Source organism: Ochotona curzoniae, unplaced genomic scaffold, assembly GCF_017591425.1.
Source record: "Ochotona curzoniae isolate NIBS_2020 unplaced genomic scaffold, NIBS_Ocur_1.0 scaffold_1852, whole genome shotgun sequence".
NCBI classification, from domain to species: Eukaryota; Metazoa; Chordata; class Mammalia; order Lagomorpha; family Ochotonidae; genus Ochotona; species Ochotona curzoniae.
In genome coordinates this window covers 28,432,850-28,449,554 of record NW_024467087.1, presented here as the reverse complement: position 1 = coordinate 28,449,554, position 16,705 = coordinate 28,432,850, and the positions used below count along the sequence as shown (strand labels likewise).

Here is a 16,705-nt window from a genome sequence, read left to right as displayed (position 1 = left end):
ACAGTATGAATTTAAACTCCAGGATCCAGATCTAGCAGGGCTGTTTTAGGTCATTTACTAGGGTTTAAATTGGAGAAGCTTTTGTACAAATGCTGGTGAGAACCACTCTTGCTCAGCAGGCTATCTCCTGGTGATTATCGGATCTAAAATTATGACCACATGTGTTATGGACTTCATTTTTAAACTTCAACCTTTGTATTCTAATGAGGCACTCTTGAGCTGTATAAAATAAGACAGCAGAATTTGTATTATGTTTACCCTTTCATGAGTTCGCTAGGGTTGTTATATCTAACACAAGCTTACACATGCAATTCCATTGCTCCCAAAGAATATTAAAACTGCAACCTGAACAAGGTTATCTAGACCTAAAATCGACTTTTTTTTTCTGGAAGCAAACTAAAGATGCTCATTTCTCAGGCTCTTAACACCTCAGTAGAATGTCACTTTTCTGATAGAAAATGTTTCAAACCCAGGCTTTTATCTTAGAAACTCTTTGATAGCAATGATGATTAAAACTATCAGCAGTAGATGGGACCTTATAAATAGACCAGCTAATGATTTTTTTTTCTTGCCAGTGTATGAGATGTAGTGGTTGTTGGTTAGAGTGCAGTATAAGGTTTTTTTAGAAAAACCATACGTATCCTAAATACTAGTTTTGATACTATCAAATTTCAAAATGTAGTTAACTGAAACACACAAACACCAGAAAGGATTTCACCTAACTTATTAGATATGACATATACTATGGGGTATCTCATTGGTACACATTACGAAACTAACACATCTTCAAGAAACAACAAAACTCAACAGCCCCCACAATAAGAAGTTTGTAGTGTCTTAGAAACAAAACAAAAGGGAAACCACAAGCTGACAATTCTTTGGAGCCTGTTTAGCCTCCCTTTTATGCTGTTCATTGAACCAGCATGGGCAGCGTGTAGCACTGAAGGGCAACAAAGATAGGCAGGTCCGTTCGCCTTATCTGATACCTGGTGGGGGCTGCTGGCCACATCCCTCCACCCTGTGGGCAGACATGGTGTGAGATCCCAAGGAAGGGCAGGAATCTGCGGCAGCAACAATAGCACAGTGCACCTGGAGCTTCGAGGAAGCAAGGAGCAGGAAAGCAAAGCGAAAGGGTTAAGCACCCAACTGCACCTCTGCTGATTAGGAGCAACACCCCTTCAGTTGGTTGTGAGATGGACTTAGTGTTAATAGGTATAAAAAGGCAAATCATAGCAAAGGTGATAAAACAACAACAACAACAAAAAAACCCCTGGAGAATGTGGGTATAAAAGACAATGAAAATAATAGGAGTTTTCACTCTCCTTCCTAGCAGGGGCAGTGAGGGAATCATATTCTACATCACTTCAGAGAGCAAGGACAGAATAAGTTTTCTGTTGAGTTCCAGAACAGGTGATAGGGGCTTGATTTAGAGCCGAGTTGTAACTTGTTCTTCCTGTCCATCACCCCATTTGTGCATGATCAAGTCACAAGCCTCTCCCCAAGTTTCAAATACATCCTCGGAGGAGTCTAAGAGTTTAGAATTTGAGGAGCAGATGCTGGATGCACAGTGAAGAGAGCTGGAACAGGCTAAAGGGCATTCACTGCTCTGAGCAGCGCCCCGCACTTCACCTAATTCTACCTCGCTGAGGTTAATTTCGCTTTGAGAACAGGCCTCTGCTTTCCCTTTCTCCATCTGAGAATATCTGATGTCCTGCCACATATAGTGCTGCTGCACGATTCCATCAGAAATGGTGTACATTGGTTCTGAACTGGGTTCAGACATATGACCATTAAACTTGGAGAATAGGAGGCCCAATTTCTTGAGAGAAGGGCCCATGAAAGAGCGTTTGCTTGACGACTCAGCTTTTGACTTCCCTTGAGCACCACCGGCTCTCGGCATGGTTCTGATGAGAGGTGGCCCCTGGCAGGCCTTTTTCTTACAGCCTAAATTGAAAGAGACACTCTTGGATTTGGCCCGAGCCCCACCACTGCCATCATTGGTATCATCCCTCTGAGAGAGTTCAGTGCTGCTAGTGGATAGGCTTCTCCTGGGCTGTTTTCGATTTCCTAAGAGGTCAAGCACTTCATATCGAAAGCTGGAGATGTCCTGCTTCAGTTCCTGGGGAAAGAGGAGGCACATTATGTGAGGAAGCTTAGTTTCTGATGCAGACTAGGCACACTGAATCCCCTCTGGAATGCAGTAGGCTTTTCCAAGTAGCAAATCGCAGAGTGCCCAGACTGAGAGAAATCTCCCATTATTCAACCACACGCACACACACGAACATGTTAGGGTTCGCTATTGGCAAAATTGGGCAGCGGGAAAGTTGACTTCATAACCTTGCCAACTGGGCCTATCAGCAGACTAATCCCTGCTGAAGTATTGACAATGAAGGTATTAGCTTAGGGCACTGCCTTGCACAGGTATCTGCATATAAAAGAAGCATCCGAGGAAAAAGCTTTCAGCACTCGAAGGAATGAAAGAGCAATAGAGACAGCTGTCTGGGGACGGTGGATCTGCTCCTTTACATCTCCATGAAATGGCCCCTGTTCACTGACTGTTTAGATGCTGCTTAAAAAAAACTGCCTTTTCAAAGCTTAACTCTCCATAAGAGGCTGATTGTTTATAATTACCTGAGATGATGAATGTCCCCTTTATCACTGTTACTGGTACTGCCCAGAAATAACGAAGATCTAGTCCTCATTGTATCTTCAGATTAGGGCCCTGGGATACAAGAATGAACTCACAACCAAATGACTGACAGTCTCCTATATGGTTGGGAGACATTCCAGCGGCAGCATGATGGACTTGGGAGAATTCATAAAAGACACCCATTGTGAGACAGGAGGGGAATGAATTGGGGGGAGGGGGAAGGGAGAGACTCCAGCGCCAACTAAACTGTATCAAAAAAAAACAATAAGTAAAAGACAAGTGGGAGGCCTAAATAATCTTCGGGTTCCTGGCTTCAGTCTGTCCCAGCCCCGGCTGTTGTGATCATTTGCAGAGTGAACAAACAGGTGGAAGATCTGTAAATAAATGAATAAATAAATCAATCTTAAAAACCAAAAAGTCTAGGCTTTTGAGGCAGCAGTTAAGATGCCACCTGGGAAGCCTGTATCCCAAATCGGAGGGGCTGGAGTTAAGTGCTGACTGTGCAGCTGATTCCAGCTCCCTGATACTGTGCCCTGTGGGAGGCAGCAGGTGAAAGCTCAAGTACTTGGGCCCCTGCTGTTGATGTAGGTGAGTTTGCATCCCCAGCACATGACTCTGGCCTGGCCTAGTCATGGCTATTGTGGGCAATTAGGGATGAGTCACTGGATGGAAGATCTCTATCTGTTGCTCTCTGCCTTTCCAATAAAATGAAGAAAAAAAATTAACCCTGAACAACATGTCATCTCCTTGCTTAAAACTTGTAACTCAGGAAAAAGTGAAACACCATGCTATGGACTTTTTAAGGCCTAGTTCCTATTGAATTTTCTGTAGTTTCAACTCTTTTTTTTTCCCCCCTCATTTTCCAGGCTGTCCAATGTCCACCCTTCTGGACAGAATATTCTCATTTCTGGGCCTTTGCCTATGTTAGCCTCTCTGTCTAGAACACTTCTCACCAACTCTCCATCTGTGCCCCTACCCCTTGCAAGCCTTAGCTTCAATACCACTTCCTCTGGAAAGACTGGTCTGCCCTCCAAGTCCAATTTGCATTCCTCTTGTCAGTCTTCACTGTGCCCTGTGTTTACCCTGTCACAACACTCAGTCACATCACTATTACTGCTCATCACTCCATGAGACTAGGGGCTGTTTAGACCTTACATACTACTCAGAGTTCTTGGCACATAGCAGGCCCTCAACAGATGAGCTATGTCAGGATAGCAGCCTTAGAAAAGAAATGTGTTCTGGAAAAGGGTATCTCAACCTTGCACTGTTGACAGTCTGGGCTGGATAGTCCTCATTACCAGAGGATAATGGATAGCCTAGTCATTACCAGAGCTTTATAAGTCACTTTGCTTTTTACCTACTAGATGCCAAAGTAGTGACCAAAAATGTCTCAACATTCCATGTGTGGCCTGGAGCCCAGAATGGCCACTTAGCGAAGGGCAGCATAATTGTATAGTGTAGTGGTAGAGTGTCTTAAGACCTTATATCCAAGAATTTTTTTGGGGGGGGGGGTCTTTAATCTTTTAGGCAAAGCAGTTTTTGAGCCTCCAGGAAGCTTGCTCTGGCTGTCTTACCCCTCACTATACATCCTTGACACATGCAGGGATGGGGAACGTTTTGCCTACCAAGGGCCTTTTTGATATTTATAACATTGTTAATGGGTCATACAAAGCTTTCAAATTCAAAAGTGCCAGCTATAGATTTATTTACTTTTTGAGTGCTGTCTATGGTTGCCTTGCCAGGCCAGACCAAATTATTGCATGGGTCTTATAGTGCCTATGTGCCAGATGTTCCTCACCTTTGATTAAAGCGTTCAATTACTGTACTGGAAAACACTCAGAATATTATAAGACTACATGATTTTATTCGTGAAACTGATCATGGTATGATGTACATTGGTAAAATTTCCCTATTGGGTGATAGGCAATTTGAAGAAACAGAATAAGGATTAGACCTTGGTTATAGGCAGGTAGGAAGGCAAAAATCTATAAAGAACCTCAAAACCTGTGAAGAAGATGAAATGATAATTTAAGAAGACATGAGAAACCACCCAGTGATTAAATTACCTTAAAATTCTCCTCGGTTAGTCCCTCATTTGTTTTGGAATTTCTTATCATAGCAGCCACGTATCTTTTTACTAAATTCCTGATAACTTCCTGGAATCAAAAAAGAAAAACAGGAAGAAATATTCAGTTTCATTCCAGGCTCTTAGTGAAATAAACTATCTACACAGTAAATAAAAACAGGTTTCGGTCATCCTTGCGATAGAAAACCCTTATAAGATCTAGTTGTCATCAGCCCCCATAATGGGTTAAGTCCCTTAACTAAACAAAATATGTCTTTGAATGTGGTAGCAGAATGGGCCAGCAAAAGCAAATTTACCAGAATGGAAAAATTTCCACCCAACATATAAAGAAAACATGAATGCACATTTACAGCATAGTAACAATGAAATAATACTTGAATGGTCATGTTATCTCTTCCTTTCAAGCCGGATTAAACCTTAACACCCCTAGGGAGATAAGATTTTTTTTCTTCCTTTTATAAAATTGAGTCTTTGAATTTTCTGATTTCAATGTTACTAATAATATAATGAAGATTTTGTCAGAATCGATCTATATTTCTTTACAGATATGGCTGGCATCTAGTTTATTTTAGTTTGAAATGGCACACATGTGGTCACCATGAGTTATGGTGGTGGTGGTGGTGGTAGTCACCATGAGTTATGTGATGATGATGGTGGTGGTGGTGGTCACCATGAGTTACATGATGATGATGATGATGATGATGATGACAACGACAACGACAGCTAGCGCTTACTGCATTATGTTAGGTGCTATGCAGGGCAACACTCCTCCCCTCCAAAAGTCATATACACACACCCCTCAATTTTTACAATATTGTTAGTTAAGATATTTTGTTTTTTTGAAGATTTATTTTTTTGAAAGGCAAAATTAGAATTTTCCACCTGTTGGTTCACTTTCAAAGTAACTGCAATGGTTAGGGCTGTTCAAGCCAAAACCAGGAGTCCAGAGCTTCATCCAGGTCTCCTGTGGTTGGGAGGGCCCAGGCAGTTGGACGAGCTTCCACCGTTTTCCCAGGCACATTAGCTGGGAGCAGGATTAGCTATGGAGTTGCCAGGGCTCAAATTGGTGCCTAATTGGGATGCTTTTGTCATAGGTGGTGAGTTAATCTGCTCTGCCACAGTGCTGGCCCCCACAAGTTTTATTGTTATCCCCCTTTCACATATGAGGAATCTGAGGCTCAGTGAAGTTAATTGGCTTTTCCAAAGTCATGCAACTAGTTAAGTACCAAAATTGGAATACACTTTCTACTTCAATCTGATTTCAAGTAACAATACCCAATGCTGTATTTATTACTTCTACTACTCTGACCTTAAGTCACTGAGGCACAGTTTTTGTGTTGCAGTATGTTAAATCAGTGTTTGCAACATTGGCAGCCCATGTTAGAGTATCAGTTAAAGTCCCAGATGCTCTGCTTATGATCCAGCTCCTTTGTAACAGATCTGGGAGAGAAGTAGTAGGAAGCTCAACTACTTGGACCCCTGCCACCCATGTGGGAAACCTGGATGGAGTTCCAGGCTTCTTGCTTTGGGATGGGCCAGGCCTTGCTGTTGTGGGGCAGTTGTGGAGTAATTCAGTGGGTAGGACAGAAGCACATCTGTCTCTCCCTCCCTCCCTCCCTCCCTCCCTTCCTCCCTTCCTCCCTTCCTTCACTGTGATGCCTAGGAACCAGCTTCTATAAGGAAACTGAATCAGAAATTGAAGACGGTTTCTGCATTGTCTTTAGTCCCAGTCAAGAAGTTTTACCTGATAATGCTGATTCTGTATCAGGCTGTCAGCATGGCGTTCCTGGAATTGAAAATGGAAAGAGAGGTTACATCAGCACTCTCTCCCACCCCACCCTCCCGTCTGAATGTATTTCCAAATATTAGGACTGGAAAATAACACCAAAGCTCCTGTTTGACAAACCCTCAAGCATCTGTAGGCTCCAGTGTTACTATGTTTAAGTTAGGGAGCATCCCAAAGGAAACAATTTGAAAAGGCTTACTGTGAAGCTTCTCAAGTTGTGCCTTCTCCGTCGGCCATCAGGGTCTCTCTTGGGGCAGAAGGTGTTGTTGAACCAGTGGCCAAGGTATAGAAATGACTTGGGGCTGGGGATGATGTTGAAAGGAGGTGGCAAGGTGCCACCTTCATCAAAGTAACTCATCCAGAGCTTTGTCCTTGCAAACTTCCACTCAATATCAGCATGATCCTGTGAAAGACGGAAATTCAAGAATGTTGAATGGGAAGCTGCAGAATTCAGCCATGCCTCCTTCCAGCCTTTCTACTTCTGCAGAGGGAATTCTGGCAGTAGCTATATAGGCTCAAGTTACAAATAACCTGTGACCCCAGTAATCCCAATTTTGGTAAGGCATGTATCTTATCAATATACTTGCAAAAAGATCTATGCATAGGGCTGTTCACTATGGTACAACAGCAATAGAAAAAGATCTGACACAACCTAAATAGCCAACAATAGGAGAGTTCTTAAATAGATGTCATATGTATAAAATGGCATATAACACTTGAAAACAAAGAAGGTAAAAAAATATAAGTAGACTTAAATGTGTCTGGTTATGTACCTACACATCTAAGAAGACCTCTACTTGAAAAAAAGCAATATAATCAACATATGCTATATACATGAATCCATTTATAAAACTGTAAACCCTTTATATCACATGCTTGCAGGTTCTAGACAAGTAACGTGCTAAGCCATCAATAGTAGTTATTTTTAAGAAGTAGGACTGGAGTGGTATTATGTTTAGATATGATTTATCCCCCAGGATTTATGTGTTGGAGGTTTGGTCCGCAATGTGTGGTGTTGAGCTGCTGTTAAAGAAGTGGGGCCTGGTGAGGGCTTCTTAGGTAAGTGAGGGCACTGTCCTCAGAAGGAAGTGATGTCATTCTTGCAAACCAACCTGTTACTCTGGCTCCCTGTCTTGCCACGTGTCTTTCTCCTCTCCTGCATATTCCCCTTCATGATCCCATTTGCCACAAAGTCCTCAGCAGAGCTAAGCCCCTGCCAGAGTCACACTCTTGACCCTCCAGAATGCTGAGCTAAGTAAACAGCTTCAGAAATTGCCCAATCTTAGTATGCAACAGAAATTGGGTGAATACAAATATGGAGGCTGGTTTGCTTGCTTGCTTTTTAGAATTGACTTTACTGAGAATTTACATACACTATGACTCACCCATGTTAAGTGGTTTGGGATTCTGACATGTGGACACACTGGGATAACTGGTCAGAATCAAGACACACACACACACATAGTGGAGTGTGTGACAACCATCACAGTCATGTTGCACAATAGTTTTATCACACTCCAAAAATTCCTTTTTGTTGTTGCTTTGTAAGCTAATTCTCCCCAACTCCTAATCACTGTTAGAAGCAGAACCACTCTTTTGTTCTTTCTATATTTTATGTTTCCAAAGTGTTATATAAATAGAATTATACAGTAACCTTTTGATACTTTTAACATAGAATAACACTTTCAAGATTCACTGTTTAAAGTCTATATCAATAATTCATTCTATATTATTTCTGAGAGTAATTCTCAATAATAGGGATGTACTGTAATTTGTTTATTCATTCATCATCTGAAGAACATTTGAGTTGTTTCTAGGCTACAAGAATTATAAGTAAAACTACTGTGAACATTCACATACAAGCTTTGTAGGGTGTGTATGATTTCTCTAGCTTAAGCATATAGGAGTGGTATAGCTAAGCCATGCAGTCGGTAATATCTAACTATAATCAACTGTGAAAGTGTTTTCCAGAGTGGCTACACTACATTTCCTGTATCCTCTTCAGTGCTTGTTTATAAATTTTCACCATTCTACAGGAATATAGTATGATCCCTATGTGGTTCTATTTATTTCTGTAATTGAGAGGGTAGCAGGGAGAGGTACAAAGAGCACCTGCGCGTATATTTGCTACTTCACTTCCAAATGCCTGCAATAGCTAGCATGGGGCTCGCCCAAACCAGCATGGAAAGTCAATCCAGATATCTAATGTTGGTGGAGGGAACCCAGTTATGTGAACTATCACCACTGCCTCCCAGTATCTGCATTGATAGGAAACTGGAGTTAGGCACTAAAGCTGGAAACAAAGCCCAAGTACTCCAATATGGAATACAGGCATCTTAACCACTGATCTAAAATCTTGATGAGAATGACTGGTATCTTTTCCTGAGCAAATATTCTAATTTTGATAAGGTCAATATAGATTGGGGTTTCTATGCCATATCTACATTTTATGGGGGAGGCATTGTTAGTAGAACAGTCCTGATGATATCAATACTGCTTTTCCCACCAGGGATATCAGTTATTCCCAGATGGAAGTAGGCTACAACTGTCTTGACGATCCATCAGTAGTTGATTCAAGATCTTCTAATAAATATTTCTAAAGTTTTATTTCATTATTCAACATCTGAATCCTCATGGGGCCATTCTGATTTCTACATTAAACATGTAAAATGGCTATCAGGAAAGAACACGCCATGTCACCAACGGATATTCCTGCCCAAATTCTAGTTTCCATTTGATCATGAGCAAGCCATCAGTTAAGATTGGTAGATTTTGTGCAAGATAACTGACCTATTCTTTTAAGAAATGACTAGTGCCATTAACAACAAAAAGTATTCTAGTTTGGCCCAATTATGATGTTTCGATGACTAAATCCTCACCTTGCAAGTGCCAGGATCTCACATGGGTGCTGGTTTCTGTCCTGCCTGTTCCATTTCCCTTCCAGCTCCCTGTTTGTGTTCTGGGAAAGCAATAGAGGAAGGCCCAAAGCCTTGGGACCCTGCATCCGCGTGGGAGACCCAGAAGAAGCCCATGATTCCTGGCTTTGGATTGGCTCAGCTCTAGCTATCATGGCCACTTGGGGAGTGAACCAGCAGATGGATGATCTCTCTCTGTATCTCCCGCTCTCTGTAAATCTGCTTTTATAAAAAAAATAAACCTTTGGGAAAAAGTATTGTCATTTAAAAGTGATTACTTTCATACCAGTAATCTATGGGGGTTTCAATTTATCCATGCCCATCTCAATACTTGTTACTGTCCATATTTTTACTAAAGCCATCCTAGTGGATATGAAGTGGTAGGTACTTCATTGTGATGTTGACTTATACTTGCTCATTAGTCATTTGTATATCTTATTTGGAGAAATGTCTTTTCATATCTTTACCATATTTTTAAAAATTGGGTTTTATTTTACTGGGTTGCAAATATTCTTGGCATGTTCTGGATACTAGTTTTTTGTTACATCTATGATTTGTAAATATTCTCTTCCATTAAGTGGGTTGTCTTTTTACTTTCTTGATGGTATATGTTAAATCACATTTTTTAATTTTGAAGAAGCATAACTTACAAATAATTTCTTATCACTTATGACTCTGATGTTATAACTATGGACTCATTGCCTTGTGCATGGTTAAAATCTCTTAGGGTTTCGGGCCCGGCGCGGTGGCGCAAGTGGTTAAAGGTCCTCGCCTTGCACCCCCGGGATCCCATATGGGCGCTGGTTCTAATCCCGGCACGGCAGCCCTGCTTCCCTTCCAGCTCCCTGCCTGTGGCCTGGGAAAGCAGTTGAGGACAGCCCAAAGCTTTGGGACCCTGCACCCGCGTGGGAGACCCGGAAGAGGCTCCTGGCTTCGGATTGGCATAGCATTGGCCGTTGCACTCACTTGGGGAGTGAATCATCGGACGGAAGATCTTCCTCTCTGTCTCTCCTCTCTGTATATCCGCCTTTCCAATGAAAAAATAATAAAAATAAATCTTTAAAAAATAATAATAAAATCTCTTAGGGTTTCTTAGAATTTTGACTATTCATTTAGAGTTTGTTTTATATATAGTGTGAGAACCCTAGTTCATGTGGCTAGCACTCGTCTCGGCATCATTTGTTGAAAAAAACTCGTCTTTCTCCATTGAATTGCCTTGTACCTTGACCAAAAAAAAAAAAAAAAAGATTTCTTCTGGATCTTTATTTCTATTACATTGATCCATGTATCTTTATGCCATGCTGCAATGTTTTCACTACTATAGATTTGGGAAGAGTTCAGTTCTCTAATTTTGTCAGTCTTTTTTTTTTTTTTAACAGGTTTATTTTATGTATTTGAAAAGTAGAGCTACAGAGAGGCAGAGAGAGAAGGAGAGCTAGAGAGAACTTTCATCTGCTGATTTACTCCCCAAATGGCCACAATAGCCAGGGTTAGGCCAGGCCAAACTTGGGAGCCAGGAGCTCCATCTGAGTCTCCCATATGGCAACAGTAGACAATCTCATTGCTTTTTCAAACACATTAGCAGGAAGTGGGGTCAAAAGTAGAGCAGCCAGGACTTAAACCATGTGGAATGCTATAGTGCAATGCCTCGGTGTTTTTCAAGATTGATGTGGCTTGGGCATCCCTTGCATTTACATGTGAATTTTATGAGCAGTTTGTCAATTTCTGTTATTTTATATTTTAAAATATTAAATATTCTTGATGAGGAAGCCCAACATTTCACAAGTCAGAAAAATCTGTGGCATTAAAATATTAAGAAGACAGCTTTAATGGACTATGGTAAATGTTCCTATTGCTCTATGCATTGTATGTATTTCTATTAAGGGTAAAAATTGCCATTTGAAACAGTGTTTTGGGGGCAGGAATTGTGATATAGCAGGCTTAACTGCTTAGGGTGCTTTCATCCCATCTCAGTGTGCCTGGGTCCCAGATACTCTGCTTCCCCAGCTTCCTGTTTGTTCTTGGCAGGCAGAAGATGACTGCTCAGATACTTGGGCTCCTGCCACACATATGGGGAGACCCAGATTGCCTGGGCTGCTGGCCTTGTCCTGGTGAAGCTCAAAATATTATAGGTTTTGGGAAGTGAACTAGTGGTCAGAAGATTCTCACTCACTCTCCCTCTGTCCGTTTTAAATAGATAATCATTAAAAAGAGACAAGGTATTTTGACTGGTGGTAGGATAATTCATAATGGAAATGCAAGAGCGATTACTTTTTTTTAAATAATCTCTCTTTTCTGTTCTCCTAACTATTGTCATAGAATGCATCACTCCTGATGGAGAATTCTGTGATAGCAGGACAAAAAAGAATTAGCACTAGAAGAAATACTGATTTCTATATCATCTTATTTCATCCTGGTGACAGTCATAGCAACACAGCAAGCCTTCATGCTTTATTGATTTTTCCATCTATCTGCCCATCCTCGAGTTTAGATTTACAAGAGAGATGATCACCACAGAAATAAATGTTGACATATTTATTGAGTTGGAAGATGAAGTCATCCTTTTTAAGACAAGAAGCTGACTTAGCCATTTGCTTTGGAAATGATTACCTTTGCTAGTTAGGTCATATGACAGATCTTTTTTTCACAGATTGCTGAATCTGCACCTCTAAAATTTTTCTAAAATTGTATTTAAAGCATGTGACAAGGTAAAAGCATTTTGTGAAAAAGTGTATATTGGTAAAAGTCCATAAAATATATTAGAAGGTCCATTTTTCATACCAAGAATTTTGTGCAGTGTGTTTGGTTAAATGTTCTCTGTAGGGAAAAGACTAACTGAACTATTAAAGAATTCTTTGACAGCATTCAACAAGACTTTTTGGGGGGTTATCTCAAAACTTAAAACAACAATGCTGGGTGTTTGATGCTGTTGGTTAAGTTGCTGTTTGGGATGCCTGCACTTATATGTAGCTTCTGGGTTTGAGTCCTGGTTCCACTCCAAATCCAGCTCCCTGCTAATGTGCATCCTGGAAGGCAGCAGCTGTGGCTCAAGTAGATGGGTATACTGGCAACCCACTTGGGGCCCCTGAGTGAATTCTGGGTTCCTGACTTTGTCCTGCTCCAGCCCTAGCTATTTATGGACATTTAGGAAATGAACCAGCAGATAGAAAATTTCCTTCTGTGTGTCTCTGTTCCTCTCTCTTTCTCTTTCTTCAAATAAATGTCTTTTTAAAAACTCAACATACATTTATTATTTCCTAGTTTCTGTGGGACAGGAATCTGAGTGTAGCAAAACTGTGTGTCTCTGACTCAAAATCACTTACAACATAACCAAAGCTAGCCATCTCATCTGAAGACTCGACTGAGGGAATATTTTCTCCCAAGCTTATTTTCCAACGTTGGCAGGATTCAGTTTGTTGTGGGATATTGGATGCAGAGCCTTAGTTCCTAGTGGCTATTGGCCAGACGTCTCCCTCAGTTCCTTGCCATGTGAGCCTTTCCACAGGGCACCATAGGGTTTCCTTCAGAATGAAAACTATAGTGAAACTCGACAGTCTTTTGATAACCTCAAATTGAAAATGACATTAACTTTATTGCAGTCTTTAGTTTCTTCCAGCTTTTTAAAGGTATAATTGACAAAAATTGGATACTTTATGCCATATAGCACGATGTTTTCACATATGTGTGTATATACATACATGCACACACTGTGACATGATGGAAACAATCTAATTAACAGCCATCATTTCATATAGTTAGCACTTTCTGTGTATGGCAAAAACAGTTAGGATCTAGTGTCTTAGAAGTTTTAAGTGTACCATATATTAACTATAGTATTCCTTCTGTTTGGTCTATCTCTAGACTTTTGCCATATCTTATTTGTGCCAAGTTAGATCTCAGGTTCAGCCCATCCATCCCCAAGGGGAGAGAATTGCACAGGGCTCAAATATCAGGAGGTGGTGGGCACATCTCAGAAACCCACGTAGCATTTCCCAGAGCCTAAAAAACTAGACGGCTGTGATCCCAAGCCACTCACCATTTTGTAAATCAGTAAGTAGCTAACTATTTAATTCATTAAAACTTAAGAAGAAACTAATTAGGTTGTCAGTTCATCAACTCTTAAAATGTTATGAAAAATATGAAAAGTTATTATAACTTTACATGTAAATCTGACTCTAAAAACTTAATGACAATGGCATAAGTAATGCTGTATCCACTGACATATACTTGAAGATATAAAAAGGTTTCTTTGCACTTACTCTCATAAAAATGGAAAGTGAAAACACAGTTGTTGCTGCATCCTGTTCGCAAATCTTGCTCAATAATTATATGTTGGGTAAGCATTTAACACAGGAATTAAGATGTGTGTGATTCCTTTCTCTCTGCCCTTCTCTCTGTGTCTGCCTTTCCAATAAAAATTTAAAAAAAATCTTTAGAAAAAAAAAAAGATGTGTGTGATGCCTACATTCTGTATCACAGTGCCTGAGTTCAAGTACTGGCTCTGTTCCTTTTATTAAAACAAATTTTTTAAAAAATTTTTATTGGAAAGGCAGAGTTACAGAGATAGAAGCAGGGACAGAGAGATATCGCCATCTGCTAGTACACTCCCCAAATGGCCACAGTGGCCAAGAGCTGGGCTGGTCCAAAGCCAAGAGCCAGGAGCCTCTTCTGGGTCTCCCATGTGGGTGCAAGGACTCAAGGACTTGAGCTGTCCTCTACCACTTTCCTGGGCTGTAAGCAAGGAGCTGGATCAGAAGTACAGCAGCAGGGACTGGAACTGGTACCCAAATGGGATGCCAGTACCGCAGCTACTGGCTCAGCCTGCCACCGTGCTGGCCCCGTGGCTCTGTTCTTGATTCTAGGTTCTTGCTGGATGTTGCTGCTGGGAGGCAGCAGCTGATGTCTCAAGAACTTGGTCACTGCCACTCACGTGGGAGACATGGATGGAGTTTTCTGCTCCTGTCCTTGTCCTGGCCCAGCCACAAGTCTTATGAGAATATGAGGAATGACTCAGAAGAAGAGAGATTTTGTTCTTTCTCTGCATTTCAGGCAATATAGAAAAATGAGTAAATGATTTTAAAAACCACATAAGAATATAATAACTGGTTGACAGGAAAACCCATTCGCATAGTTAAGGACTGCATTTCTATAAAAACTAATTTTATGTCTAATAATTATTTAGGAAAATTTACATTCTATGGGACAAGGTTTTATAATAGTGGTTAAAATGCTTGGGATATGTCCATCCTATGTTGAAGTGCCTGCGTTTGAATCCTAGTTCTCTTTCCAATTCCAGCTTCTTGCAAGGTGCATCCTGCAGGCAGCAGGTAATGCTCAAATACTCGAGTCCCTGCCGACTACATAGCAGACTTGAGTTAAGCTCCAGACTCTTGGCTTTGGCCTATCCAGGTGTAGCTATTGTGAGTATTTGCAGAGTGGGCCACTACTGACTCTCTCTGTACCTTTCAAATAAATAAAAACAAATGGTAAAATAATTTTTAGCAGCTGAATTTATTATTTGAAAGGCAGATCAACAGAAAGACGGAGGTATCCCATATGCTGGCTCTCTCCTCTAATGCTCACAACTGGCATGTGTAGATGAGGTCAAAGCCAGGAGCCTGGGGGTGCGTCTGGTCAACCCACATGGATGGCCTAGGGCCCAAGCGCTTGGTCCATCTTCTATCGCTTTTTCAGGTGTGTTAGAACAGATCTGAATTAGAAGTAGAACAGCTAGAGCTCAGACAGGCACTCTGATATGGGATGGCATGTTCTCAAGATGCCGCTTAACCACTACTCCCCAACGATGGCCCCTAAAATAAGTTTTTAAAGTTTATGTTTGCATTCTTTTGAGTGGTCATAAGTAACATCAGAAGAATAGTTTAACATGTATTACCTTAAGGCTACAGGTTATTAAAAATTAATTTATATTTCTGTTATGAAGGAATAGGGTAATAAAAAGTATAATTATTGCATATGATAATAAATAACATTAGAATAAAATTGTGTGGGAGTAATGGAATGAAGGTAAGAGTTCATGGAGAAAAATAATGTAAATATGTTGCCCTTCAGAGTTGAACTACTCATTTTTGAAAAATTTGGTTATAGTAACAAATTGCAGTGATATTCAGATTCCATTGATATATTTAAGTGGGTAACTGGATACTTTTATTTTAAATGTCAACGTCTACCATATTCCAGAATTTGCATCCTTTTAAAATGTATGATGAGAAATTGAGATATCAGCCCAAGAATATGTAACGGCGTAGATTTTATATCTTTAGTTTCATTAAAGGATATTCCAGGAAAATGCTATTGCATGTCCTTAATTAGACCTTGAAATAAAACAGCTTCGGTCTTCACACCACACACATTCAGGGATCCCTGCCACAGAGGGAGTTCCTAGCTACTGGCCATGACCTGCCTAGCCCTGGCTGTTGTTGCCATTTGGAGAGAAAGCCAGAAATGGAAGTTCCCATTCTTGCCCCAACCACCTTCTCTTTCCTTCATTGCATCTTTCAGATAAATAAAATCATTTTTTATATTTTATAGTCTTTTAAAAATATTTATTTATTTGAAAGAGTTTCAGATAAAGAGGAAAAGGCAGGCATCATCAACTCACTGGTTCACTCCCCAGATCGCTACAACAGCCAGCTATAGCTGGGCCAGCCTGAAGACAGGAGCCAGGTGCCTGGAGCCTGAAGCCTCTTCCAGGTTTCCCACATGGGTGCAGGGGTCCAAACACTTGGGCCATCCTCCACTGCTTTCCCAAGACCATAAACAGGGAGCTAGATTGAAAGTGGAGCAACCGGAACTTGAACTGGTGCCCATAAGGGATGTCAGCACCACAGGTGGATGCTTAGCCTACTTTGCCATTTTAGGCAAAAGCTTAATGCTCCATTGAATAAAGAGTTCACCAAGTTAAAAAAAAAACAGCAGGAATAGAGATAAGGACTATAAGCAATAATCAAATAAAAGATGTTCAAATTCACAGCAAACATTAAAATAGTCATGGATCATTAAAACTGTAGTAGTATGTCATTCTTAGCAATTTGTCAGATAAAGATTTTAAACAAATTAGACTATATAAAACTTTGAAGCTTTGGCACATCAAAGGAAATAAGTGAAGAGACCACTGGTAGAATAGGAAAAAATTGTGCAAATTAGAATTTTAATAGATTCATCTCGCTGCTTTTTCTTGGGCTGTCGCACTAGATTTGATCTCACCCATCAAGGGGAGAAACTCTTCTTTACCATGGCAATGCTCCAGC

General features: G+C 40.7%; 1 protein-coding gene across 1 annotated transcript in view; it reads right to left on the bottom strand.

Moving 5' to 3' along the window:
- Positions 1-731: 731 nt before the first annotated feature.
- Positions 732-16,705, bottom strand: part of TRPC5 (transient receptor potential cation channel subfamily C member 5) — a 137,663-nt gene continuing 121,689 nt past the window's right edge. The window contains exons 7-10 of the mRNA XM_040999942.1: positions 6,722-6,925; positions 6,481-6,522; positions 4,717-4,806; positions 732-2,119 (exon numbers count right to left, since the gene is read on the bottom strand). Of these exons, the coding sequence (XP_040855876.1) occupies positions 1,427-2,119; positions 4,717-4,806; positions 6,481-6,522; positions 6,722-6,925 (1,029 nt within the window). The 3' untranslated portion in view covers positions 732-1,426. The remainder of the gene's footprint in view (positions 2,120-4,716; positions 4,807-6,480; positions 6,523-6,721; positions 6,926-16,705) is intronic.